General features: G+C 31.1%; 3 protein-coding genes and 1 long non-coding RNA gene across 4 annotated transcripts; all 4 read right to left on the reverse strand.

The window, feature by feature from the left end:
* Nucleotides 1–438: 438 nt before the first annotated feature.
* LOC114179692 (uncharacterized) lies at nucleotides 439–1,010 on the reverse strand. The gene is made up of 2 exons (XR_003603519.2): nucleotides 876–1,010; nucleotides 439–792 (listed from the first exon to the last, which is right to left on the reverse strand). It is a non-coding gene; the product is annotated as an uncharacterized LOC114179692 (long non-coding RNA).
* A 4,825-nt stretch (nucleotides 1,011–5,835) lies between these two features.
* LOC114178398 (putative serine/threonine-protein kinase PBL19) lies at nucleotides 5,836–8,510 on the reverse strand. The gene is made up of 4 exons (XM_028064263.2): nucleotides 7,823–8,510; nucleotides 7,124–7,384; nucleotides 6,830–6,952; nucleotides 5,836–6,527 (listed from the first exon to the last, which is right to left on the reverse strand). Exons 1-4 carry the CDS (start codon nucleotides 8,144–8,146, stop codon nucleotides 6,096–6,098), a joined length of 1,140 nt encoding a protein of 379 aa, XP_027920064.1. The 5' UTR covers nucleotides 8,147–8,510; the 3' UTR covers nucleotides 5,836–6,095.
* Nucleotides 8,511–11,953: 3,443 nt separating this feature from the next.
* On the reverse strand, nucleotides 11,954–17,879 carry NPSN11 (Putative plant snare 11). Its single transcript, XM_028066491.2, has 10 exons — nucleotides 17,596–17,879; nucleotides 17,420–17,512; nucleotides 17,003–17,096; nucleotides 16,824–16,861; nucleotides 16,578–16,666; nucleotides 15,875–15,954; nucleotides 13,382–13,438; nucleotides 13,193–13,285; nucleotides 13,027–13,101; nucleotides 11,954–12,331 (listed from the first exon to the last, which is right to left on the reverse strand). The coding sequence occupies exons 1-10, from the start codon at nucleotides 17,670–17,672 to the stop codon at nucleotides 12,242–12,244; spliced, it is 786 nt and encodes a 261-aa protein (XP_027922292.1). The 5' UTR covers nucleotides 17,673–17,879; the 3' UTR covers nucleotides 11,954–12,241.
* Nucleotides 17,880–25,164: 7,285 nt separating this feature from the next.
* On the reverse strand, nucleotides 25,165–25,881 carry LOC114175503 (uncharacterized). Its single transcript, XM_085670471.1, has 2 exons — nucleotides 25,404–25,881; nucleotides 25,165–25,313 (listed from the first exon to the last, which is right to left on the reverse strand). The coding sequence occupies exons 1-2, from the start codon at nucleotides 25,879–25,881 to the stop codon at nucleotides 25,165–25,167; spliced, it is 627 nt and encodes a 208-aa protein (XP_085526597.1).
* Nucleotides 25,882–27,928: the final 2,047 nt, after the last annotated feature.

Raw genomic sequence — 27,928 nt, forward strand, 5'->3', positions numbered from 1 at the left:
TCAACGATTTGCTAACTACTCAGGAAATAATTTATAATAGGTTTATCAACAATTTTGGAAGATATCGGATTAGTCCAAAGACAAATTCCTGTAAAGTTGAATTTACACGACATTACTTAGCAAATTTTAACAGGCATTGTGTATTTAATGTTCATCAGAAAAAAGAAGACAATTTTTAGACAACATTGTCACGTGAAAATCTCATATCAGATGATCCATCTCCGTCATGGTAAGTTAATAATAACTGCAACAACCAATGTTGTAAAGGAATTTGCTGTCTAAATAAGAAATCCATGCATTATAAATCAGCATCTCTTTCTCTCTTATACTACCGCAATAAAATAGAAAACATGAAACTAATAACGAAGGGAATTACTTGAAGCATTAGGTAAACAACCGAGTGAAACTATGAGTAGCGAACGGATTCAACAGAAAATATAAAACGAACGAATCCAGGCACTTTTTTACATGATTCTCTGAAATAATACAGAGATGATTGAACGGAGTAACGTTTAAGGAAAGGTACAGCAGTTTGTGCATATTAAAGGATTGAGAAGCAACCCCATCCTAAACCACTAGATTAGAAAATTGTTAGGGAAAAGTGGTGAGTTTATAAGGCACACAGAGCGTAGGAAACGAAACTGAATTGAAAAAAAAGAAGAAGATATAGCTGATTCAAATCAAGAATGTGAGGAAGAGGAAGAGGGAGACGGAGGGTTTCCGCGACGGAGATCTTCGATTAGTTGAGAGAGCTCTTTGCGAGATGATTCTCTGCCAAACATGAAGCCATACCTAAGAGAAGGACAGCGAGGAATGTGATAAAAGTGTTTACAACAGAATTGGCAGTGAGTGCGAATGAATTTGAATCGTATTACCAGAAAGAAATGGCGGAGAACACGCCTGCAGTAGCAATGGTCTGAACCAGAGTGAGCTTCTTCTCCATTCAACCCTCTCTTTCCTTTTTCAGTTACCAATCTTCACTCCACACTAACGCATGAATCCAATTCTATTACACCATCCTTCAACCTGGACCTTCAAACTGGGCCTTCAACATCACCAGGCCCAACTAATTATTCTCCCATTCAAAAACATTATAAGATTTATACTATGTAAACAGAAGAGGAGAGGTGTGAAAAAAACGTAGAAATAGATTTTTGATTGAAAAATTAATAATGATAATAATTTTATTTGTTATTAATAATTTTATTTATTCATTACTAATTAATATTAATATTATTTAAGTATAAGTTGTTTTCTTGTGAAGATTTTATATTTAACTCTTGATCAGAAGAAAAGCCAACCAAAAGTATTTTATAAAAACTAGTTTATCTACTCAAATTCCTTCTGAGATTTTTGAAGTAGTGAGTTTATTGGGTCATCTCAAACGGAGTTTCTTGCATATATGTATTGATTAAAATTAAATAATATTAATTAGTTAATTTTATCATTAAAACAAATTATATAACTTTGCTTATGCATGTTGTTGCTTGTGTAAATATCATTACTTAAAGAAAAAGTATGGTTTTGAATAAAGAAAAGGTTTTAAGTATTAGCAACGAAGATAATACCCAATTGACATCAACTACTGTGAGCTTAAGAAAAGTGGCGGGATAGGGAAGAAAAGTCCTTCAGCTCTAAAAAACCTTTAATACTATTTTAATTTCTCAAAATTTTAAAATTTATTTAATTTTTAACATTTTTAACACAATGTTAAAACATAGTTGATAAAGCTTTACACAAATAATATTCAGATTTGGGGAAAATATGTTTTGATATTTGGAGTATTACGTAAAATTTAAAATAATCCTGATTTAAAGTTGTACATTGATTGGTTTTTGTACTTTTTAAAATATCGGTTTTGATCCATATTTTCTCGACTAACATTGATGTTTAACTTAGGTGACTAACAATATACAACATGTTATTTCATCTTTTTTATATAATAAAATAAGAAAATGATTTTTTGACTACTAAATTTTGACAACTTTCTCTTATAATTTTAGGTGTCATTTTTTAAATGATTTTCCATTTTTTCATTTTCTCATTCTCAATATTCCAAAATCATTTAAAAAATGTCACCTCATATTGTAAAATAAAAATTGTTAAAATTTAGTTGTCAAAATATCATTTTCTAACAAAATAATTGCATCCATTAAAAGATCCAATATACGTAGGTGGTACATACAACAAATATAAAGGTGCAGGAAAGAGATGTGCCCAGCCCAACCATAACATTTCTATTATTATGTTTACTGTTCTTATTTTTTTATTATATATTATTATATAATAATATTTTTATTATATTTTATTATTATATAATAATATTCTTATTCTATTATTAATGTTATTATTACATAATATTATTATTATTATATATTATTATTAATATATAATAAAAATAATAACAGTAAAAAATATCGGATCTTTTAACTTTTTTTAATTTTTTTAATTAACTTTTAAAAATGTGAGTTACAAAAAGATTTTATTTTAAAGTAAAATTAAATAACACATCACATGCAACTTTAACGCAATTGAGAAACAATAATTAAAAGCAATGCTTTAAAAGGATAAAAATCTAACAAATACAAATTTCGATCAAGCACAATTTCCAATATTACATAATCCATTAGGAACTAAAAGTTCTTTTTTTTTTTTTCATTTTTCTTATATAAATTTCATGTTAAAGGGTGGTAAAGGGTAACCAACAAGCTTACATGTAAGTCTTCTTTGACTCCTTTAATATGCTAACATAGGAACCGGCTTACTTGCCCAATATTTTGTAATACCAAAAATTAAGGTGAAAAAACATTTAAATTTTTTTTTCTTATTATAATATTTTTAAGTTATCTCATTGAAGATGTTAATTAACCAATATATACATAATTACGTGTGTTCGGTTCCAGTTTAACCATAATGGATTAATCTTATTTTGCCATTTTACTAAAGTCAATTTTTCATGTGCCAAAGTCATTCTATTTTACCACCCACACATAAGGAAAACATTTTTGACAAAGCTTTTTTAATTTGTCAATGTGATTTTTATTAAACTGGTCATCTTTTCCTTCTAACCATTCTAAATAATTTAACATGTCTCTCTCCTCTTCTCATCCTTTTTCAAGTGTTCCAATGATGATGTCAAAAAATAAAAGTAATTGTACAGTTAATTTAAAAATAAAATTAGTGCAAATATGTTATTGTTTATATAAAAACATTTAGTATGCTACTAATATAGAAATATGAAAGAACTTTTTTTCTTTCACAATTTGAATATATTTTTTTATCCTTGTGTTATGGTAAACATGATTTACGTAGAATTACAAAACAAATAAGTAATAATTAATTTATTCTTATACACACTAGTGAAAAAAGAATTTTTTTTCACAACATTGATTGACGATATTTAACAAGCACTATAGTAAAAATACACATAGTGGAAAAATTACAATTTTTATTAACTTTTTAACAATGGTTGGCTAAATAATTATTGTTAAAAGTGAAAATTACGACGATTATATAAAGAACTGTCATTAAAATTGAGACAGACGAAAAATAACAATAATAATATAGAGAACCGTTGTTAAAAATTTATTGCTATGGAGAAACGACGATGGTTATAAAGAGAACCATCCTTAAAACTTTCTTGTGATGGCGAAACAACGATTATATAGAAAATTATCGTCAAAGGTGCACAATTAAAAAAAATGCGTTTTTTTCCACTCACGACTTTTATTTAAGTGTTTCTTCTTTACCTTGCACTTTCATTTTCTCTTCCCTCTACATTTTCACGGTCGTCGTTACCGCTAATGATGAACCTTTGTAAGCCTCTGTCAATTGCAAACCAGTTTGCGCAAACTTCTGCCAATAGTAAAGCATTGTCGGTCTCATCACATGTTTCATCGTGTTGTTAAACCAACGACATGAGGCTCCTCCACGAAGCTCTCCAAACCTCACCAGAAGACTCCTTTGTGAAGCTCTCCGAACCGCATCATAAAACTCCTCTCGTGAGTCTCTTTGTCACCTATGGCTAGTACTTCACATTTATTGAAGGATTTGTTTACTTGTTTTTGATTTATCTTTTATGACTTCACAAGCAAGCAAATGGTAAATCCATAAAAGAATTATATTTCTTTGTTAACACTCAAATGAAAATGTTTTTTTACTTTATTCTGATAGATTTTCTTTTGTTAATCCCGTTGTGATATACAATACATTCTTTATCTTTTTTTATAACTTTTAACGATAATTCAAGTACAACCGGTATCATTTTAAATTTTTAAGGATGGTTATTTTAACTATCGTCATTTTTATCAAATTTTTAGAGATGACAACATCTACGATAATTTAAAATCGTCGATAATAATATTTTAACCGTCGTGAAAAATCTATTATGAAATAGTGAAATAAAAGATTTTATGTGTCTTCGTCTCATAATAGACTTAAGTATATTTGAATATAATATTCTTTTTATAAGTTGAATATAATAGACAGAAATTAAAGAGGTAAAATTAAAGTTGTTGCATTATGGTGGAGTAACAGCTATAAGTTGGTTGTATTGAAATTGTGCAAATTTTGACACCGAATGAACCAAACTATGATAAAATTGGATGCACACTGGTCAGTGGAAGGGGAAAAGGAATGGTATAAATATCGATACTTAAAAAGTTAAGTGAAGAAGAGTTTTGGGTATAATTTATCCGCAAAATCACGGGCATAAACGCTTTATGTGATCTTCCCCTCCACGTGAGACATTAAATATTCATCTGTTACATCAAGTGGTAACAGTGTTGCACTATTATTTTCCCATTGCAAAAGTAAAGGGATGCAACCAAGGTGGGGTTTTGAAGATATTTTAAAATTAGATTGATAAATAGTAATTATGGAGAAGCTTTTATAAAGAAGTTTCAGGAAATGGGAAAAGTGTAAGGAGAGAGGCATGGTCCTACATCTGCATTAGTAATTCCTATCTCTCATCTTCCCATCAACTCCTTTCCGCGTTCACATTATCACAAACATTTGCAGTGCACGTGACAACAATGCTGCCATCTCAATGACGTTTGCTTCATCGTTTTCTACCATAGATTTTGATCACAAAAACCATTTTGGAAAAAATTTATTTCTCTACTCTTTACCAAACGTGGTAGTTTGTTTGTAGACTTGCTCAATAATGTTTCAAACGAAAATTTCCTACAACTTTTCTAAGAACTACCCAACCATATACATAATATCTAATCTCATATTATAACCATTCAAGTCAAAGTCGGTATGCGAATGCCCCTTCAATAAAATTTAATTTAGTGTATGTGCCTTCTTTCCGTAAGAAATCATTACTTTATTTCGTTCATGTCCACGGATCCCTCATCAAACTGAGAATAACACGAATACAAATATTAATATATTCATATGGATTGCGACATCACTTAATTGATTAAGGCTCTCTAATTTTCTGTTCATAAATTTAAAAGGGTTTAGTTAGACAATGAAAATCCTCACTAGTCGCAAAAAAAGCCAACACCAGTTACACCTGTTTTCAAAAGTGGATGTGTCATCCAACCAGATTTTCATCTCTACACCGCGTGTTTCCGCCACTTTTCTTAGTTTTCTTCATGAAATCAGAAATGGACAGAAAAAAGAAAAAAGAATACTGTCATTTTTTTTTAAAATATTATCATTTGATCTTACAAAACATTTTCTGTTTATGTTTGCTGTAAAATGTAATATTATAGGTTGAAATATTCTATTTTCTAATTTGACTTGGCTACAGAAATCAATTTCAACTAGTCCTGCTATTCCTGGGGGAATAATGACCATCGACACCGTTATGGGAATAACATTGGATTTTGAAGTAAAGAATGATTTTATTAATTGAAAATTTTCTACAATCTCACCTAAAAAAAGTGTATTTAAAGCCAATAGCTGACAAAGCAAGGAAGGACGTGGTTTTGTTTGAACTGGGCCAAACAAAGCAGAACGAAAAATACCCAAAATTGACTTCGAATATTGACGAGATTCGAGAACAAGTGGATGGTGGTAAATAAGAGATGGTTAAAGTACTGCGTTTCCCACAAGTTCTTGATCCTCCAAAAGAACAAAACTCACTATTTACTTTTTCGGACAAATTTAGACCGGGATGAAGAGGATGATTCAGCAATGTCTTGAGAAGAGTTCGGAGTTTCAGAATGTTGCAATGCTTGCTTTAAGGATTCCACTATCTGACTCATGGATGGTCTGTCTTCTGGATTCTTCTTCAAGCAACTATCAGCCAACTTGGCTATTTTGCGAGCTGCTTGGAGAGAATACTGGTTCCTGAGACGTGGATCCATTATCACCGCGAACCTGCTGGTGTCAGCAGGGTACTGTTTCACCCAATCTAGAAGCTTTTGTTCTGCAGTGGGACGGTTTCTTTCCAATGATCTTCTTCCGGTGAGGATCTCATACAGTACTACACCAAAACTCCACATGTCGCTCTGGACTTTCAGATGACCCGTTTCAATGTACTCTGGTGCAGCATACCCTTGTGTCCCAACCACCTAATAACCAAACAATACAACAACATAAGGACAAATCATTGGTCTTGAGTTCATAACTTTTGTTGTTGTATGCCACGGAAATTTCGACTCATTATTCCTTTGAAGGTGTCAATGACAGCAGTTGTAGTCTCATCTGTCTTATTATCCGCAATATCAAAGAACATAACAAATTGTGACTACCATTACAAATTTGAAACCTTTGATAGGATCATAGCAATGTTGCTAAAATCACATCTTAAGGGGTTGGCTAAGGTTAAACCAACAAATATGAAACAGACATTAACTGTCTGCAGTGAACTTACCGCAGTGGATACATGCGTCTGATCGCCTTGTGGTCCTTCTCTAGCAAGACCAAAATCTGAGAGCTTTGGATGGAAATCCGCATCCAATAGAACATTTGAAGATTTGAAGTCTCGGTAGATCACCTTCTCGACAAAAAAAATTAAAAAAAAAATATGAAAAGATTACCTCCCAAGATAGGAATTCAGATATACAATTAAAGTTTCCAAGGGAAAATGCTATGGCATGCAACGAAGTTGAATAAAATGACAACTATATCATCTCAAAATTTGGAAAGTATGAGACTTTTGAAGTACCTGAATTTCGAGTCCTTCATGGAGATAAGCCAATCCTTGAGCAGCACCAAGCATAATCTCCAATCTTGTTTTCCAAGGTAGTGGTGGTAAACTTTTATTGAAGAGGTGATCCTCCAAGCTCCTGTTGGGCATGAACTCGTACACCAGCAGCCGTTGGATTCCTCTTTCTCCGTCCACGGAGCAGTACCCCAAAAGCTTAACCAAATTTGGGTGATTAACAATGCCAAGAAATTGAACTTCCGCAAGCCATTCTTTATGACCCTTGGTAACAAAAAATTACAACCATAAGAATAGTAATAAAACGTCAAGAATTTGTTGTGCTTCTGGATCATTTATGTCAAATGCAGAAATAGTTATCTGACTTTGTATGCACCAACCAGACAACAATGCAGTTGCAAATATCTCATAACTATTTTTTTTATAGAAAAATATTCTTGTACTCGCTGAACAGAGCTGTAAAGAATTGTGCAGTATGAGTTTTGGATCCCAAAGCATAAAATTTTTCCTTCACGAGATCACAGTAGGACAAATGATAAAACTATGACCCACGATCAATAAAATAAAGTTGACAAGGGTCAAACAGTAAAAGTTAACTATTGCAATAAAAAGAGAGTAATAATGATCACGGGATCGAGTAATCTTTCAAGAAAAGCAAAAGAAGAAGAGAAATTGAGGATGGAAAAAGAAGCATGTGTATACCTGGAAGCCACGCGTGTTGAGCCTTTTGATAGCTACCGGAAATTGATCACCCTGTCCATCGGAGGGTCTGATGGATCCTTTATACACACTCCCGAACCCCCCTTCTCCAAGCTTGAGCGTCCTATTGAAACCTTGGGTGGCATCTCTGAGCTCTTGAAAAGTGAAAACTCTGAAGCTGTGTTCTTTCTCTCTGTACAAGTCCTTCACGCTCTTGGGCGACGACAAGGAGCCGGTGGAGTTGGCGGCGCGGTTCACGGCGGGGTTTTTCTTCTTATGCAATTCGGGGGCAGATTTACACTTCTCTTTGAAGAAGAAACACTTCATCTTGTCACCACCATCAAATAAAGGAGAAGGGAAAATGAACAGAAGAAGAGAAAGAGAGAATAAAGGTGATGACCCAGATGAGAAAATGGGACCTTGATTATATATTGAGGCGGTGAATTGTGATAAGGGACGAAGAGAGAGGAAAAGGGAAAAAAAGATTAGGTTCCGTGAAGTGAAAGAAATATACTGAATGGGAACGATGGAGAAGAAGAAGCAGAGGTGTGAAAGTTTAAGATATTCAGAAACACACCCGCGTGGAGGAAGAGAGAGACAGGAGTGAAGCGGGTTTACGACGTTGTGTGTGTGGAAGAAAGACCAAAAGACTAACCAAGAAAGACCTTTCAAAGGTTAAGGTAATTTGGTGTGTGTATGTGAGCTGGAATATGAATATGTAGCTTTCTTTTGCTTTGTCGCAAAAAATTTGGGTCGGGTCTCATAGCTTCCTTTGTCACATCGCTCTCTCAACATTTTTTTTTGTTCTGTTTAAGTTTTTTATATTATTTCTATACTAAATTTTCAAAATACACCGATATATTAAAAAATATTTTAAAACATAAAAAAAATTATATCTATCAATTTATTTTAAAGACTAAATATAACATCAACACCAAAAACTGAAGAAAGAATTCAATTTTTTTCATTTTTGTAACTCAATAAAATCTTAATCTGTCTTTTTCTTCATGCCCAATATTACGGGTCACAACTTTTGTACCTCTTTGACTACAACTCTCAAAATAAATTTGATGTAACTAATCGACCAACAAATTTCATAAAATGAGATAAGCCAAGAAAAAAAAAATAGAATCTAAATTAAATTAAACTTTTAGTTTAGTTTGTTTAGTTCACAGTTTAAATGAAATTAGGTTGAGTTTATCATTAATTTGTTTGTGACTAGAATTAATTTCAATCTATCGGTTGGATTACCGTATCTCATTCACAAACAGTAAGACATAGAGTTTAGTATTTGAAGAATAGATTTTTTTTCTTTGTTGTCATGTGTTTCTTTAAATTTAGCATGAGTTAGACTCTGTTTGTATTGTGGTATGTGGAGCATGGTGTAAGGTTGAATGGTGCAAAAGTTTCAAAATGCGATGATGATAAAATGAGAGCAATGAATTTGGGTGGTTGGCATCTTCAACTTTCCATTTATACAAACAAAACCTAAGTGCAAGTATATTTCATAACACTTGAATTTGGGTAAAATAACAAGGGTGCCACACACACAACTATATAATTCTTGAAAAAATATCTTTTATCGATGCCGTTGGAGAATCAATAACCAACCCTTTCTGCAGCAGTAGTATTAAAGATTAAATATAATTGATTTTAAATTACTGATGCACTAAATATGTTGTTTGATACGGTTAAAAGCTATATTCATGTTATGCTTGACTTTTCAACTTTTTTTGGTCTTCTTTCCATCTTTTATATTCCTAAGCTCTTTTCGGATTTTGAATTTCGTCAAACTGAATTTTGGATTATCAATTTGGGAAAGCTAAATTTTAGAAGAAAAAAGAGAGGGTGTAGCCTCCTATAGTATTCTTTTTTCATAAATCTTAAACATTCGTATAGAAGTGTTAAATATAAATAATTTATATTTTAAAGTATTATGTTTACTCTTAATGTATATTAATTTAAAAAAGTATTCCACAAGAGTATAGAATGATTAAATAATAGAAAATATTGGTTGACATTTTTCTTCAATTTTCAAGAACGTCAGCAGCTAAAAGTAGTAAAAAGAGGATGCTGTGTATTGACCCAATCAGACTAAGAATACAATTAATAATATGGATCACTCTCGCCAATATATAATTTATCTTGCTTCATGTTAAAAAAATACCTAATCAAACAAAAATAAGTGAAAATTGATATATATTGATGTTTTAATATTGATAGGTAGTAGATATTTATGAACTTGGATAGATCATACACTCATATTCGTTAATAAGTAATCCAAATCCATCTACCTTTTACTTATAAATATTGTTAAACTAGGGTTTTATATCTATTATCAACCTCAACCATTAACATTGGTTTTCTTGCTGTCCTCCATTGATGATCAAATGGTTTGCGATATTTTTTGAGCATGGTTTGGTTCTTTTGAAAATGATGGTTTTAAAATCATACTAGAGCATGAAATGAGTAGCATAAGATAATAAATCTCTTTACTTATTAGATCATGTGTGAAGCATTTTACTAAATGTATGATAAAATTTAACGGTACAAGTAAAATAGGAGATCTTAAGATTTTTACATAAAATCTCCTTCAACTAGAGGAATAAAAAAAACACAACATAAGTAAGTTAATTAAGAGACATTTTTTATTTATTTTGATTTAACCAAATGTTTTTATTTGAAAAACATTCAGCTGAATATTAAAAAAGCTTATGAAAAATAGATGTAGGCACACACATTAAAAATAAGTGCACTGTTCCTAATTGTCAACTTTGATAAGTGAGCATAATTATTCATTTAATAAAAAAATATTAGTATAAATATTGTCGAATTTTATTAATAATACAATGCATTATATTAACAGAACATTTCACTAGTATGATTCATTCGTTAATGGGATTGGTTCATAACATTATTAATATAGTATTAGCCACACAGACACGATATCCACACAAGCGCGATAAATGTTTTAGATACGAATAATAGTATGTTAATATGTGATAATAGTGTAATATTATTAAATTAATATATAAAATAAATTTATAATTATTAAAAATAAAGTGAAATGAATAGAGAAATTAATTGTTGATGAATAAAAAAAAGAAAAAAAAATAAACAGTTTTATAGAAAATAAGTAAACATAATCATTAATTTTAAAAAATTGATATTATGAAATGTGGACACAAAATAGGGAATCCTCTTTATATATTATTATAGATAGATTATAGAAATGATAACATCAACGTAAATTTGTGTATAGCATTTTGTTATGAAAAAAAGTATTAAACCGCCTCTTCGTTATCATTATTATTGCTATTATTATTTGAATTTAACTTTTTAAAATAAATAAGAAATTCCAATAGTGAATGGGAATCAATAATTCATATTTTAATTTTTTTTAGTACTTATGCAATATCAATTGTTGATTTCTGATCAATTACCTCTAAGGTGAATTGGTCACGTTAGAGGGTTGGGATTCTTTTCATATAGAGATTATTTTTTAAAAAAATAAAAGAAAATTAAAAACTCATATTTATTAGGTATAAAAAGTAAAAGACTGATAACTCTTCCTCGTATAGCACCGATCCCTACCAAAACAGTAAGATCGTACCAGTTCGTGGTTATTGTCAGCTTAATACACCAACTAGCCCAATTATGACACGAGTAGTTGGCACATGAATAGAAAAAAGTTCTTCAACTCATGACCCCAATTGGACCACAGTCCCTAGTCCCTACAAGAATCCTCGGTCAACTTCAAAATCACAATCCTCATCAAAAGTCAAGCTAGCAGCTACTATAAGACAGGAACCACCTAAAATAAAATTTTGCAACCAAATAGGTTGTCACACTCTCAGCAATAAAATAAAACATTGATGGGCTCATCATGGATCAATGGGATGTCAACCAAGCGTGACAGAGGGCAATGTGGACATCGATTAAAACAAAGCAAAGGATTTGCAAGATTTAAACATGATAAATCAGTGCTTATATTATAAATTGATAATACTAGGTAGGTTTGTTAGAAGTGAAGGTATACAGTAAATGGCACCGTACATTACATGATTGACGGCAAGTCAATCAACAAAGAATCTTGAGGGCCCATTTGTTTGGCTTTCCCTATGATTCGATAGACAGAACCTGTATGGTAGTAAAAATGGTTCGGTTCAAGAAAAAGTCCAGTGTGCATTCCTAGACCCACGTTCTATTATGCCTCAGGCCAACCAACCCCTCTTCTACTATTATGTAATAACAAACTCAATTAATGGCAACTGTGTTTCTGGTAATGACTTCATCCAATGTCATCACCATCAAACCAAAGAGCGTCAAATCAATTTGATGAAGTCATAAACATGGTCATTTTAGTGTCCCCAACGCATTTGTCATAAGCTTATCAGTCATCACCATGTTCATTTTAACTCTTCAACTATGACTCCAAAGCAGTCTTCGGTTCTGAACTGGAGGAGCCAGTCCTGGAATGTCGCGAATGTCCTTGTTCTCCGGGTGCACAAGCTGAAATTTTGAAAGAATTCATAATAATTTGACCACTGTCAGAAGATTTAATCAATAAAAATGAGCTGTTTGGCAATACTTATCGAAGGTGGCTTCTGGAATCTAGTTCTAGTAGGTTGAGAATGGAACTTTTTACCAAAAAGAAAAATGGCATTCTAAACTGTAACATTCGTAACTATTTAAATTTTAGAACTTCTTTCACCACCTTTAACTGCCCTGGACTCAATCAAGGATATTTTTGTTTCAAATTTGTCCAAAGCCACCGGCATTTTGGAGGATGAATTGAAGTGTACGGGAACTAGTTTTTTCCGCACCGTAATGGTGAAAACAATATTTTTGAAACATACTGCAAATAGATTTTGGAAGAGTTTTTTTATGATAACTGTCACATGGCTGCATCGATCAATGACAAAAAAATGAACCTTAGCATATCACATAAAAATGCACAAACTAATGAAGGCCATCAAATTCTGTATCCAGTGAAAGACTTGGAAAGGGAAGTTCTTTTTCATGGTTAATCGATAAATAAATATAATATGCTCCATAAGCAACATATATATCCTTAAACATTGTCAAGCAATTTTTACCGTTAAGTGCAAAAAAAAATTCCCGGCCAATAAATTCACCTACAAATACAATAATAGAGGATGACGGTTCTGAATTAATCCTTTAGTTAAAAAGTCATATTCTCTTACCTTTACTATAATGATAGCAATTACTCCCATGACAACAAGGAAAAGTAGCACCATAATACACTTGTCAGTAGCAACCTATTATAAAAGCACCTATACGTTAGATGAATGATTCATACATATAGTAACTACATTGTAATGAAATGATGTGGATTCTGTAGAAATTGACCTGCCTACCGATTTCCTTGACCAATTGTGATGCTTTCTTCAAAGAGAAATGGATCGAATCCAGCTCATTGACAACTCTGCTCATTTGTTCCGTCTATACATAGAAGAGTGTACACTTAGCCCCATGTCGAATTAAGTCTGTTTTTTCTTCGTTAATTTTGGGGTATGGGACTATGCACAAGAATCATACCTGAGCCTTAAGAGCTGCTGCAGTCTCTGTACCAACATTTATTGTTTCTAGAACGACCTATTCAAAGGGATTAACAGTAATCAACTTCGTATCAGCAAACTTCCCCTTTTACCCACAAGATGGAAGCAAAAGTTATATGTAAAGAATATTCAAATTAAACATCATCAAGAATTTTTCATTTCACAACAACTTTCTCATCCCTTCAAACTTCCAGCGGATAGAGAGTTCAATTGTGGCCTTTCAGGTTAGTTACACATAAAATGCAAGTCTTTTACACATAAAGTTCAACAATGCACATGGATAAGTTCTCTAATTGCTACACTGGTCTAAGTGAGTATACAATATCATACAAAAACCGTACAATTATCTTAAAGACAAAAAAGATATGCCACTTCTGAACAAGGGGTAAGGTTTGTCGGCCTAACAGAAGAGGGTCTTGGATTGAGACTAATTTCTGATATCAAACAAGCAGCAATGCTTAAACCAGGTTGGAAAATGTTAACTGTCAATTGAATGGGAAAAATCATTCAAGCAAGGGTTATCACAAGAGTTACGCCTTTTAGCTCCTTCCTTCTCTCTTCTATTTGGGCAGGGATAAAATACAATATTGAGGGAGTTCATAATCACATTACAAGCCAGTTAGAAGATGGGAAGAACATCAACTTTTGGGTAGATACGAGGCTCTCTAGGCCTATTGTAGAAACTCTAAATATTTCCTGACAACTTCATTCTTTAAAAGCTTCTGTTGCAGATTTTATTCAGAATCATAAATGAAATATCCCTGGAATTTTGGTACAAAACCATTCTGATCTGGTTGCTGTGAGGTCAGTAGAATTACTATTCCCTTCTGTGACAGCCAAGATAGTATGACATGAGAAAATACAACTGATGGTATGCTTTCAATGAAACAAGCATAAATGCACATAGAAGAGTATGGACAGATCATGGCTAAAACTAAAAACATCTGAAACAAGGCAATCTCTCCTTCTAAATCATTCACAGTGTACAGTAGATTCCCCGTGTACTCATAGTTGTCAGCATGAGGAAACAGCTGGTCATATCTTTCTTCACTGCCCTTTTGCTGCCAGGTTGTGGAATTGACTTTACCATTTTATCAGGATTCCTATTGATCACTCTTCTCTTGGAATCTACTTGGTCTGTTATAAAAAGGTAAGGACCATTATCTAGGCTGTGGTAATTTGTATTATTAATGAAATAGGGTTCAGCAGAAATAAATTGAGGTTTGACAATGGTAGAATAGATTATCATTACATGAAGAAGAGAATTTTTACAAATGATAATCTTGCAGGTAGTTCTTGTGCTGGTATCGTGAATAACAAACAATATTGAAGAATTTGATATAATAAAAGCCTTTGTTGTGTCTGGACATCCTAGAAAATCTATCAAGAGATTATTCAAGTCGTGTGGGTAATGTAACACTGATGTGGCAGCTAGAGGCTTCCCTGGACCAGCTGCTTGTGTTGGAATTTTCAGAAATAATTTGGCTACTGCTTTTGGATGATTTACTGCTCCACTTGGTGTTAAGGATGCCTTTACGTTGAAATTATGAGTGCTATTTTGGCCATTGAAGTTTCTTATGGCAGAGAGTGGCTGCATCTTTGGCTGGAATGGGATTCTCTATTCGAGGTTCGAGCATTTCCTGATGTATCTTTGGTAGTTAAGAAGCATGTGGAAAAAAAATTTTAAGCTCATCAAGCCTGTGTATTTTAGGGTTTCACACATTTTCAAATTGTGCTGATAAACTTATTGTGGGAATACTCTTCAGGGTTTACTTCTTTGCAATCATATCCCATCTTTTGTGCAAGACTCTTTTACAAATCGTTTGGGCATGTCAAACTAGATTTTCTAAAGTTTTAGTGGATTTGGTTTGGTTCTCCAACTCTTTTTTTGTTTGCTTTATTTCTAAAATGATATTTTGGTGTGCTGAAAACTATTGATATAGGCTATGGTGCATATTGGTTGGGATTATAGTCTTATATAGCTATGCCTTTGCACGCCTACTACTGTTGAAAAATATCCTTTCTCCCTCACCTCCATCACACATACCTTCATTTCATGGAGAGCCAGAAAAAGTCTAGCAAAGATGATAATAGAATGGGAGTGAACAAAAGGAAGATTGGGAAAGTAGTTCTTCAAGAGCATAATGTCAATTTAAAACACTCAGAAAGTTTACAATGTAAATTTAATTGAGGAAGAACGTGTAGCAAATAAGCAAAATGGCAAGCAAATGCCAGCTAAACAACAAGAAACAAATATCATAGCAGGACAGAAAAATAAGAAGACCAGAAAGACGGTAACAATAACTTAAGGTCCCTGCATTTCCACAGCTGCTACATACAATAAACAAGTGGAGGAACCAATGTGATTTCACTTTGGGTTCCTTGGACTAGAAAAAATACAATAACAAACTATAGACAAATTAGTTGTGCACTGCAAATTTTAAAAGATGTGACACCCAAGAAATAGACCTACCTTCTTTCCCCTTTCAATGGCCTGATCTGTCTCATCCATCATCCTATTCCCATGATCCATTAGCTGATCGTTAGTCATTGCTGTAATAAATCATATATGGTCAATGTTAAGCACAATAGTATAGATCTTAATTCTATTTGCTAAACGGCTTGTTTTTAGTTTTCTTTCTTTCAAAGGCTTTTAAGACTTCCAGGCAGTTGACCAAAACTACAGACATGCAAATGCCTTTCAGTGACAGAGAAGGCAGAAAATATGCCGTTAAAAAACATTTCTTAAAAAATGAAAAAAATTTATTTCCCTCTAATTATGTTTACTGTTGAAGCTCTGGAAAAAACATTTCTTAAAAAATGAAAAAAATCAAAGCAGGGCCAGACAGGAACTTAGAGCATGCACACCCATGTTGAATTAGGTCAAAGCACACCAAGAGATTCTCTCAAAATAAAACTTCGCAGAAAAATGATAATTATTTTGTCATTTCTCATTTCTCATTTTCACAATAATGATTAAAGACTTTGTATCTCCACTCATACTCACCACATTATCCTACTTGCATACTGGTTGGCAACATATATGTCTGTTCTAGCAATAATGTACCAAGTAGTAAAACAAAAATTATTATAGGCTTTCATTTATTTGAAAGCAGAAAATGTGATACGAAAAATAAATACCCGCATGTACAATATAAAAAAATCGGTCTGCTTACAGGATGCTAGCAAGCCATTTTCTTCAGCAAAACCTTCGCTTGGCCCCTCAAAGAGTTCAATTCGTTTCTGCTCAATATTTGTAGAATACCTGCATTGCAATATAGCACACACTAGAATTGGTTGTTGATATCAAGGAATACATCCACTAATGTCAGAATATAATGACTTTCGAAATTGCAGAAGTAAGAAAAAACTATGTCTGCCAAACGGAATAAATCGATAGCTTATACGATGTTTTGACTTACTTCTTTTTCAAAGCAACATATGAGTTTAACTCTTTGATCTGCAACAAAAATAGAAGATGCTGATAAGTAACATTGACAAACGTCGTGCATAATTTATGGAAATCAATAAACCTAAAATGCAAAGACATATCGATTAAAATATGAACGGGAAAAAAAAAAACAATCGACAAGCATCTGACCATTGACTGCTTTTTCTCATTCAACATTTTGTTGGTTTCTCTATCGAAGTTATTCTCCAAAGCTTTGACTTCTTTATCGAACTCCTTGATAAGCCTGCAAAATGGGATCCAACCGTAAACACACTAGATGAGGCAGCCACAGCAAAACCTCAAATCAAAGGTGTTCTCCAATGCCAAACGATTATCAGGACAATCACACAATCAGGCTTTCGAACACAAATTAAAACCTCACCCTATATACAGGTTTCTGGTCATGAATTTTCAGTATTCCAGATCTGAAAATTGTGACAGATTATACAGGCTCTCTTGCACAAAGCTCTCATCAATGTGAGACAAATGCAATTCGAATACGCGAATTGTAAACAACATAATCGAAACTCTATAACGAATGATTCGTATGTAGAATGTGAAAAATACCGTTTACATTCTCGCATTTTCTCCGTGAGCTCTTCCAGCTGCCTGCTCTGTCTATTCGAATCCTTAATCTTCTCCAACTTCTGAAATCCATTTCTGCAGCAACAACAACAAGAACAACATGAGAAAACAATGTAGCAACGGAACACGAAAGAAAGCGATGAGGTTGAAGTTCTGACTGTAGGGCGCGCAAATTGTCGGCGATGTGCCCCTCGATCTCGGCCAGGTCCTCGCTGATCGCCGACAATTGATCCATCTCGCGGCGAGATCTGAGGCAGAGAGGGGTGTTTGGATGAGGCCTTTTGGAGTGAGAGGAAACGAGGAATGCGGGTGAGATTTCGCGTTGCTCCCAAACAGCGCGTTGTGCGGTTGGGACGGGATCTTCAGTGTCTGTTCGTTCCTTTTACTTGCAAGGAACAAACAAAAATTATTGGGGGGTTTTCTTCCCTCCTCTCCCTCGTGATTTGCTTTTCTTTATTTTTATTTTATTTTGTTTACCGCAGCGTTCTGAGTTGTTTTTTCTAATATTTACTCTTTCATTTTTAATTTAAACGTTAAATTTAAACCGCTACTACTAGGTTTAGGATTCCGTGATGGTGGGTGATTGTTTCGTGGTGTGTTCCGACACCTGATTCATCAGGTTGTTCGTTGTTGGGACAATGCTGTGTGTGCGAAGTGCGTTGTATTTCCAAATCAACATTTTCTATTTTCTTTTGACAGCTCAAGAAACTAACATCTACTATTCTTAAAACAGTTAATATTAAATTATTTAACAAACTAGAAGTATCATTATAAGTAAGATTTGTTAATATGCACTCAATTAAGAATTTTAATTTGACTTTGTTCTAAAAGATTTAAGACATAATTTAGAAAAAATTTAAAATATTTATTATTGAACTTAAAAGGAGTAAATATGGAAAAATAAAAGAAAAGGTGAAAATATTTATTGAAGATTATAGAATACTCAATGTTTTTAATGTATTACTGGCATAAATATAAAAAAGGTGTGTATACATTTTTTAAATATAGGTGATATTATATTAGTAAGTAATAATATTGTAATGTTATTAAGTTAATATATAAACTAAAATTATATTTATTAAAAATAAAGTGAAATATATCAGAACAGATGAAAGAATCATCATTGATAAATAAAGAAGAAGAGAAAAAGCAGAGATAGTCGATTTTATAAAAAACTTGTAAAAATAACGGTCAATTTTTAAAAATTTAATAAATTATTATATTTAAATGGTAAAATTAATATTTTAAAATGTGTACACAAAACAGAGAATCTCCTTTATATATTGTTATAGATTACCATGACTCTTAACAAAGAAACTATATTTTTTAATTCTTTAAATAAAAAACAAACTCGTTTACTTATGTGATTTTTAATGTATTTGCTAATTCTAAAATATCTAAAACTACAGTAACTTGACGGTCCTAAAAATTGTGAATATGAGCTAACAAATCTCTATTTTATGAATTTAACACTGAAGTTTTATTTCAATTAATTTAAAAGATAAAGGTTCGTGATACTAGATACAATAAGCGGAATCTGTGAAAACAATTTCAAATAAATTGTTATTTTATCTAAATTATTATAACTTATAATTATTTTTTAACTTTTTGTATTCTTTTAAGTTTCATACACATGTTTTTATATGAAAAATGTTTTTTAGCATTTAGAAAAAATTAATTGTTATGTATTCCACGTATTTGTTTAAAAAAAAAGAGTACATGTTGACCACTAAGTTTACACAATTTATTTATATAGAATTTAGTGTATCCAATGATTAAAGTAACATTTAGATATTCAACTATTGACAGCAACCAAAATTTAATTTTTATTTTGTTATTAAAGAGATGTTTAAATGTGTTTTCATTACTCTGAAATGAGCAAGTTGGTTATATGTAAAATTTTATTTGATTTTTCCTATTATAAAAATAAATATTATTATTTTTTTCTATAGAATAAAATGCCAAGTGACTGTTTCAAATTATGTATATATTAGTGTTGTGACATGACACTTAAAAAGTTCTTAATGTTTATAAAACATATCTTATTTATCTATATTATAATGAAAATTAAGAATAATAACTATTGTTATTATTATAATTTTTTAGAGATAAAAAATAAAGAAAATATCTTTATAGACTAGATAAAAAAAATCATAATTTTTATAGAATTAAAAAGATTGATTTCAAATTTTACATAAATGAAAACAAGCAAAAAAAATGTATATAAATCAAAACCAAAATTGGTTAATTTTATATAAATTAAAAGTGCAAGTGTTCAAAAAGGTGATTTTTCTTTTATTATATTTTATTTTAAAAATAGTTTACTTATTTTAAACATAACTTATATTATATTAATTAAATATTCCTTAATTCACTAAAAATTTTAAATGATATATATAAACATTAAGGTAGAACAAACCCCACGGTGGAGAAATGTTGTTGTTTCTTTTATCCATCAAAAGTTTCAATCACTTTTTCAGATGGTTGCTTTTTCGTGGGGTATAGTTTTTTCGAAAAAAAGATGATTATACTATAAAAGTTTCTTAAATATTTCAAATGTAACTTTGTAAGGATCTTATTTATGTTTCTCTAAACCCAAGTGATAATTATTCATAAATAACTGATACTAGAGGATTTGAACACTTATATAAGGTAGATATTCTTTTTTTTTCTCAAATTAATATATTTCATATTTGATATTATTATTCTTCAAATCTTATATCACGATGACATAAGTTATTATTTATGCCAACCCCTGGTGATATATAGACTATTATTAAATGTATTTTTCAAGATTTAATTTATGAACCATTTTATTAAAAGACCAATTTTGTAATAATATAGAATAAGGTATTAAAGTAGCGACATATTTTAATAAGTAATAGATAATCTTTTAACACGTTGATTTCGTTACTAAATTGAAAACTTAAATGTAACAATTCCCCACCTCTGCCCTACCTCTGCCCTGATCATCGGCAATGATCGAGTATGCTTGGTGGAAAAAAAAAATCTTTACCAATTTTTTGCGTGATATTTTTCAGATAAGAGTGAATAAGCTTATTAATTCAATTTTTTTACTTGTTTTCATAAAAACAATGTTTTAAGTTACTGTTACAATGTTTTTTTTTTTACAGTTTTAATTTTGTAATTTGTATAATTTTCACATATTATCAGTAATAAAATATTTGTTATTTCAATTTGCAGTATTAATACTTTTTTATTCAAAACTACAAGAAAAATTAAAAATGATCTACCAAAATACTAATAGAAGAAGGAAAAATAGCATTGGACTTGATACTTTATTAAAGAAGAAAGAAAAATGATGTTTAATATGGTTAGTAACCAACACAATAATGACATCATTGTGTTGCACTATGATAATAATGAGATATTAAGTTTAATTAAATGGAATAAGGAGGAGAATTTGGCAAATTCATGAGAAACATTGTTGGATTTAAAATCCTAAGTCAACATGACAATTAAAAATTATTTAAATTTTAAATCAAGAAAAGTAAAGAATTTAGAGAAACAAAATTAGGAAGGACAAACATATAAGATGAAGAGGGACAAAACATTTTTTTTTCTTCAAATATTTGGTAATAATTTTAACAAAATCACGGCACACCCTTATGTACATGTAGGTTCACCACTAATGATAAATATGTAAAAGTCTCGGATTGTATGTTTTATTGTTGAAGTCTCTTTCCCTTAGTATTTTACCTTAGTAATATACATAATTCAAATACTATACCCAAAGATCTTATGTAGATACATTCAACCTAATATTTGACCTTAATAATAGAAATAATTTAAAGACTATACTTAAAGATCCTATATAAAGACATTCAAGGACTTAATTCTTGTTAGTGATCAAGGTTGTTCCTGGGCTTCCTACTCTTACCACTCAATCATTCCCACGCATATGGTTTGTCTTACTAATAGATGTTATTAAAAGATCTTATGAAAAGACATTTAAAGACTTACTTCCGGTTACTCATTAAAGTTTTACCTCTAAAGTTTTACCCCTATACTTGACCACTAAACTTTTTTTTCTCGTGCTTTTACTTTCACCACTACTACAAAAAACATTTATTACACAAGTTATTTTGTGAATTCTACATAGTTCAAATTATTAATATAGATGTAGTCGACATATAAAATGTGGTGTTTTTTACATGGTTAAAAGTTGATTAATATATACAAATTACAATGGGTATGATCCTAACTGATATATAAAGTATGGTTTTGCAAACAGTTTTAAGAATGACGCAATACATAATGACAAAACATAAAAATGTTGTTTTGAACTTTGGTTTCGAACAACAAGGGGATATTGATGCAGACACCAATGATATACAATTAAGGTGGCTTGCAAACGATAAAGTTGAGTGAAAGAAGGTGAAACATGCATCTCAACACTCAGAATAACACCTAGAACACAAACCTCCATCACCAACAACAAAACCTCCACGTTAAGAGCGACATCACATTCAAAGCACGATTCTCCACCATCGACAGTGTGAATGACAATGACCGAACAACATTCATAACGACGTGGGACACGACATTTTGAGGCAATAAAGATGGATTATGAGATAGTAACGATGTTCGAACACCTTTCATGATGAGTCACTATAAGAGGAGTGACACACATAAATAAATAACATTAAGACAATAACGAAATAAACAAATACATGTAAATGAAGATATGAAAAAATTAAAATCCCTACATCATTATTTTGTTTAACCGATGTTGTTTTTATTTAATATATTAGTTCTCAACTTAACCGATATAATAAGTCCTTTATTAATTACAATTTTGCTACCATGTTCAATTTCATCCTAATGACATTTTGTTAAACTTAAATGATATTATATGTATAGTGAAATAATTTTTTTTAAATTTTTAAAAAATTTATAACTTTACATCAATTATACTACATAATTAATACAATTTATCGTTTTTTACGTCGACTAAATTAGAATCGATGTAATATCTAGTCCAATATTAGTAAAATTATACTACGTTCTCTTTTGCACCTATTCTCGTTTAACCACCTTAGTATGTCATTATTAAATTCCAATTTCCTAACCTTCCCACTGTTATTCTTGGCACATTTTTGTTTTTTCATATCACTAATCACCACTTTATCTAAACATGTCAAGTCTGATTGGGTTCAAACTTTCAGCGACTCAAATCACTCAACGTCTCATGTATTGAAATCATGTCAATGAACATTGGACATAACATGTTTTTTTTCTTACTAGGCTTAAAATTTGTGGTGTGGAAGATCGGGAAGGCATTTCCAAAATGGTGCATTTCAAGAAAAAAGAACTCACTCAAATAGTAAGTCGTTCTAAAAAAATATACTTCGTTAAAAGTCCACTAAGAATGATATATAATACTAAGAAGAGAAAAAAAAATCATAACACATAACCTTAAAAGGACATTAATAGAGTTGTAATTCATCGCTACATTGATTAAGAACAAGGGTTTTCTCTTACTCCGAATTTTATAATGCCAGTGTCATGCAACATAGTTGGTGGTTGCTATTAAAAAAAGGATTTTTTATTGCAATAAATAAATGTGATTATCGAGAAACATGAAGGAAACTTGTGCTTGTATCTTATTTTATATATTTTCATTAATGACTTTTATATTTTAATATGTTGATTTATTATCCTTAATTTAATTTTATATTACATAATTCTTTTATTACATATTTCATTATTTTGTAACTGAAAGTTGTTGGTTAGTTTATTAAATTATAAACGTCTAACACAATTATACATTGAAACATATAATACATATAAAATGATAAAAATGATATGTCTATATGATATTTCAACATTTTAGTTTTATTTTACGAATGCATATTACTACATATTTGTTCTTTAGTATCATTTAAAAAATGTTACTACATTATAAAAAATGTTACAAATATAATTTAGTAACATTATACTACATGTTATGTATATTCTATGTTATTAATAAATATTAATGACATTTTTACGTATCAATCGAGACATTTATAAAAATGTTACTAGATACTTTTAGTAACATTTATTTAATAAAAATGTAATATTTTAAAAAATGTTACTCTAGTTATAATTTTTTTATAAATGAGTGACTATCATAAAAATGTTACTAAAAGTCATTGATAACATTTTTTTGAAATAAAGAGACATTTCAAAATTATTACTAACAAAATTTAATGATATTTTTTTTTTGTTAAGGCAACATTATAAAAATATCACTAATATAAATAGTCATACAAACATTTCTTTTGACCAATTGATGTCTTCTAATCATAAAAAAATTTGATTTTAATTTTTATAGATCAATTCTCCGGATTGCATATGGAACGATTTAGTATTTTTCTATTGATTCCCGTCCAATCCAAATATTTTCTATCCGAATTTATAATAATAGTATCTTCTGCTATATAATTCTTGATAAAAATATTACTTATTCTATCAAATAAGTCTTTTTTTATATGTATTGTAATTAGAAGAAATCATTGTGTTTTTATTTGATTGAAATAGGGATCTATATCGATAAATATATGAGTCTTTCTTATTTGCATAATTCATAAAATTATAGGATAAAAGATCGTATTTATATTGTTTTCTATTTTTTTTTTAATGAGATTCCTTGTTGTTCTTTGTAAAGAATTAATGGGCTTTTTCCATATGAATCCCATTTGGTTAAATTTTTATTTTGAGTTACACCACATTTAGTGATTCTATTTCTCCATTTTTGTGATACTAATTTTGACAAGTTCTTAAGGAACATAAAAAATAGATTTAAATAAGAATTTTTATAGATCAATTCTTAAAGAATGCTAAATATGCATTTTAAAAAACAAATACATGTAGGAGACAATCAAATCCAAAATCAACAACAACCCTCAATTATAGACACGAGGAAAAGTAATTAAACCAATTTCAAAAAAATTATCCAAATCAGGAACTAAACCCTAAATTGCATAGGTTAGAGAATGGGATAAACTAACTTTGATTGCACCGTTGCAAAGAGATGGGAAGCAATGTAGAACAAATAGAAGTCAATCCTAGAACCCTATGACGTGAGATGTCGAAATTAGAATGAGGAGAACGATGAGTGTTAAAGAGCAGAGAAATGACTCGCGACCTACTAGAGCGATGAGTGAGAGCATATAAGAGAGTGGCGACTAGAGAGGAAGCCGCAAAGGGAAGAATGCAAGTGAACTAGATAAACAATTACAATACAACGGAGAGAATGCCAATGGACGTGAGAGACATTTGTGCCTGAACTTTCTTTACTGAGTGAATTAATAATTTATAATAACTTTTATTTAAAATACAACTTATAATAATATTTATTTAAAAAATATTATTATAATTTATAAGATTGATGTATAGTAACATTTTTAATAGTTATGATAATGAAAATGTTACTAAAAACAGGAAAGTGTAATGTAATTATCTATAGTGACATTTTTTAAAAGTGTTACAATATTAATATTAATATTAATATTTTTTATAGTAACCATTTTAAGAAAATGTAACTATATTATACCTATAGTAACATTTTTAATAAATGTAGCTAAGTAAATGTTGCTGTAGCTACTAAATGTTGTAGTGCTAATTAAGAGTTTACACTTATAAAATTAAAACTTAAATTATTAATTAGTTGAAGAATTAATATCAATTGCATATAATCCTAATCAATTAATGTGTCTGAATTAGATAGAGATGCCTATAAGAGACAACATTAAAAAGACTAAGGATATATGATAAGAAAACCGATAGGGAGATCCTGATTTGTGTGTTGTTGCATCAGGTGTTGGAAATGTAGGAGAATTATTAAGGATGTCCCTAGCAGGGGAAGGAGCTGAAGGCAAAGAAGGTGAAATAGGTGAGGCCTTACACAAAGGTTGTTGTGTGCTATTATCACATGTGAGTGAGGGAACACTGTAGTTACCTACTGATGTACAAACTTCTGACAGAACCCCATCAATTCCATGACACCGAATCGAGGATCCTGCTACACATATATTTGGGCTGATGAGTTTAACGTTGTTTAGAACATAGTTCTTCCTACCATTGTTAGATACTCTGAGCATGCAATTAGGTAATGAAGTGGGAATAGCTGTTCCTGTTGGGAACTGTCCCAAGACTTCAAAGAGCAAAGGTGACGGAATTGAATGCCTAAGCAAGAAGTCAGAGACAGATCCTTCTTGCAAAACCATGTTAGCTAGCATTCGATCGTTGGGCATCAAGAAAGTCACATTCCCCACGAGTCTTGTGTCAGGTGGAGACATGTTTATGAGCATTACAAAGGTAAAGTAATTTGCCTTCTGCATCTCTCTGGTTGCTGCAACAACGTCTTCTTCGTTCCTTGCATCCATTTCTGTTGCTGTCACTGATAAAATCAGCATCAATATCAGGAATGCCTCCATGAACGTGCTAGATATTTTCTTCATGTTGCTGGCTTGGTTATTCCTATCCTCTTTTGAGCAAGGTGTGGTTTTATTATGAAAATGGTATTCCAGGTAGATTCTGAGAGTTGAGAAAGGAAAGGGTAACTTTTTGTGTGCACATGTAAAGTTGCTGCTTCACCTACTAAGCTTCACATGCTTCCTGGATGATTGGAAGCTCAAACCGAAGTGATGAGCATAATCAATTTTCTCATAACTGGCACATGATTTTAGCCTTCCCATGATTCATTTGAAACATTAGACTATAGGAATGTATTTCATGTTTTTACACAAAAAATTAGATGAATATTGAGGATGACAACGGGTCGGATCGGATACAAATAGTGTCTACCAGTAATCCGATCCGAACAAAAAAAGTCCATTAATTATCTGCCCGTTAAGTTGTCGGTTAGTCATTTAAAAAATACTCGTAGATTTTTTAAAACTAACGGATATATGTAAATACATGCATACCCACGAATCTTTAAAAGATATATATATATATATATATATATATATATGTATGTATATATGTATATATATATATTTCATAATATTTTTTAAATAAAATTATGAAAAATTAAATTTTAATTTTAATTAAATTTATACTAATAAAATATAAATTAAATTTTATTTTTATTTTTTTTGCAAATAATGAGTATCTACATGTATGGATGGTATAGTACTAGCACTCGACCTATTTATAAACATGTATTAAAATAGTCGCTACTCACGAATTATAAATATCTACATGTACTAAATATCCATTATAACTTGTGAATAGATATTTTTGTCATCTTTTAAAGATACATAGTTTCTTCCCTCTCATTTAGTTATTTAAATTATTTACTTTTATTATACAAATTAGGCTTGGCCATATAACTATAGCAAAGTTGCTTCTTCCTGCACTACCACATGTTTCTTGGTGCACCCTCATGGCCTTATTGAAATGACTTCTACCATCACCATGGACCAAGTTTGTAAAGGCAATGAGAACCACCTCCAAACACTTCTCTTGATTGACGACACTCTTGTGCTATCCGGGAGGTTGGATGCAGGTGGTGGTGTAACACGTCTCCATCCGTAGTGTTATCATCATCCAGGAAAACACCACGAAAACGACTACATCAAGAAGCTCATGAACCAGCATAATCTTCAACATAGGTGGAAGAACATGGATGAGGCTGGGTGTGGGTTTTTGGGTTCCGAACACCCAATCTAGAAGCTATTTCCGAAACATTCAATCCGGAAAATTTTAGAAAAAAAGAGGTGCAGGACTTTTGTAGCGTAGTACTTATCAACACCCTGAGTTAGGCGACCAAGAATAAGCGGTGGAAAAGTCGTTTGTTACAGGTGAACTATTCAACAATTGAGGTTGAAAGTTGTTAACTTTGTTGATGTGACAATTTCTCCGAAGTAATTTTAGGGAGTCCACAACTGAACGATTCTGAGGACAAGCGGTCGAAAGTCCGCAACGACCGGTTGATCCTGATAATAAGTAATTGAAAATCACACTGAGATCCTTCTTAATGTAAACACCGACAATGTTGGTTATGATTTGCCATTCTGATCTGACTATTTGGGCATAAGAACATGTCTAATCGGAGTACGAACACTCAACAACGTCAGTCAGGCGGACCAAGAAGATAAGATCTATACTTAAAGTAAAACAAGTCAGTAATCAAATTTAAAAAGCAATTGGACTTTGATCAAACTTATAAAAGGAGTCCAAGTTAAGTTGGTAAAGACTTTTACTTCGTATTTATCATAGCATTAATTGCATATCCCGAACGGACTTGAACTGATTTAAGCATCAGAGCCTAATTACAAAAGAAAAAGATTTAGGGAGTGTTTTAGATAGATATTCGGTCCCTTGTCCCCAAAAATTTTTATTACATTTTCAGAGAGAGTAGTGTGGGAACTATGGGGTGAAGAAAAAAAAATAGGGTGCAGGAAGAAAGCAGCTCTATAGATAAAAAATCAACGGCCCAATAATATTGAGACACAATAGTGAAAAGAAAAGAAAACA

Source organism: Vigna unguiculata, chromosome 3 (assembly GCF_037176805.1).
Source record: "Vigna unguiculata cultivar grain cowpea cultivar isolate G323 ecotype 2 chromosome 3, ASM3717680v1, whole genome shotgun sequence".
Lineage (NCBI taxonomy): Eukaryota > Viridiplantae > Streptophyta > Magnoliopsida > Fabales > Fabaceae > Vigna > Vigna unguiculata.

Excerpts from the sequence above, each read along its gene's own strand:
- LOC114175503 (XM_085670471.1), bottom strand. The coding sequence starts at position 25,881 with ATGGAGGCATTCCTGATATTGATGCTGATTTTATCAGTGACAGCAACA. Across the intron at positions 25,314-25,403 it reads AGAAGTTTGTACATCAGTAG|CTCCTTCCCCTGCTAGGGAC; the intron begins GTAACTACAGTG and ends CTTTGCCTTCAG.
- NPSN11 (XM_028066491.2), bottom strand. The coding sequence starts at position 17,672 with ATGGATCAATTGTCGGCGATCAGCGAGGACCTGGCCGAGATCGAGGGG. Across the intron at positions 17,097-17,419 it reads AAAATGCGAGAATGTAAACG|GCTTATCAAGGAGTTCGATA; the intron begins GTATTTTTCACA and ends CCCATTTTGCAG. Across the intron at positions 12,332-13,026 it reads TTGCTATCATTATAGTAAAG|CTTGTGCACCCGGAGAACAA; the intron begins GTAAGAGAATAT and ends TCAAAATTTCAG.
- LOC114178398 (XM_028064263.2), bottom strand. The coding sequence starts at position 8,146 with ATGAAGTGTTTCTTCTTCAAAGAGAAGTGTAAATCTGCCCCCGAATTG. Across the intron at positions 7,385-7,822 it reads TCAACACGCGTGGCTTCCAG|GGTCATAAAGAATGGCTTGC; the intron begins GTATACACATGC and ends TTTGTTACCAAG. Across the intron at positions 6,953-7,123 it reads ATGAAGGACTCGAAATTCAG|GTGATCTACCGAGACTTCAA; the intron begins GTACTTCAAAAG and ends TTTGTCGAGAAG.